The sequence below is a fragment of the Eimeria mitis genome, genomic scaffold (assembly GCF_000499745.2).
Source record: "Eimeria mitis Houghton genomic scaffold, Emh_scaff472, whole genome shotgun sequence".
Classification (NCBI taxonomy): domain Eukaryota; phylum Apicomplexa; class Conoidasida; order Eucoccidiorida; family Eimeriidae; genus Eimeria; species Eimeria mitis.
Window position 1 is genome coordinate 1,958 of NW_013573023.1, and position 485 is coordinate 2,442.

General features: G+C 56.9%; 1 protein-coding gene across 1 annotated transcript in view; it reads left to right on the forward strand.

Annotated features, from left to right (window-relative positions):
- EMH_0013430 (uncharacterized protein) overlaps nt 1-312 on the forward strand; it is a gene marked incomplete at both ends in the record, with an annotated part of 537 nt that extends 225 nt beyond the window's left edge. The window contains one exon of the mRNA XM_013499830.1: nt 1-312. Coding sequence (XP_013355284.1) covers nt 1-312 — 312 coding nt within the window.
- Nucleotides 313-485: the final 173 nt, after the last annotated feature.

Consider the following 485-nt stretch of genomic DNA (forward strand, 5'->3'; position numbering starts at 1 on the left):
GAGCAGCAGCAACAACAACAACAGAAGCAACGACACCAGAAGAAGCAGCAACACCAGCAGCAACACCAGCAGAAGCAGCAGCAGCAGAGCCATCCACCTCCCCCCTCAAAACAAAAGCAGCAGCAGCAGCAGCAGCAGCAGCAGCAGCAACAGCAGCAGCAGATGAAGACGCCGTTGACACTGCACCAGCAACAGCAGCAGACGCAGCTTAGCTGCTCCCTAGGAAAAACTCGAGCTACAGCAGCAGCAGCAGCAGCAGCAGCAGCAGCAGCAGCAGCAGCAGCAGCAACAGCAGCAGCAGCAGACACATAATTTTGTTTAACTGTGAAGTGTCTTAGGCTGGCTCTGTGGCCGGTTTGGTGCTGCAGCAGCAGCAGCAACTGCTGCTGCTGCTGCTGCTGCTGCAATTGCTGCTGTTGCTGCATTCGTTGCTGCACTTGCTGCTGCTGCACAGGCAGCAGCAGCAACAGCAGCAGCAGCAGCAG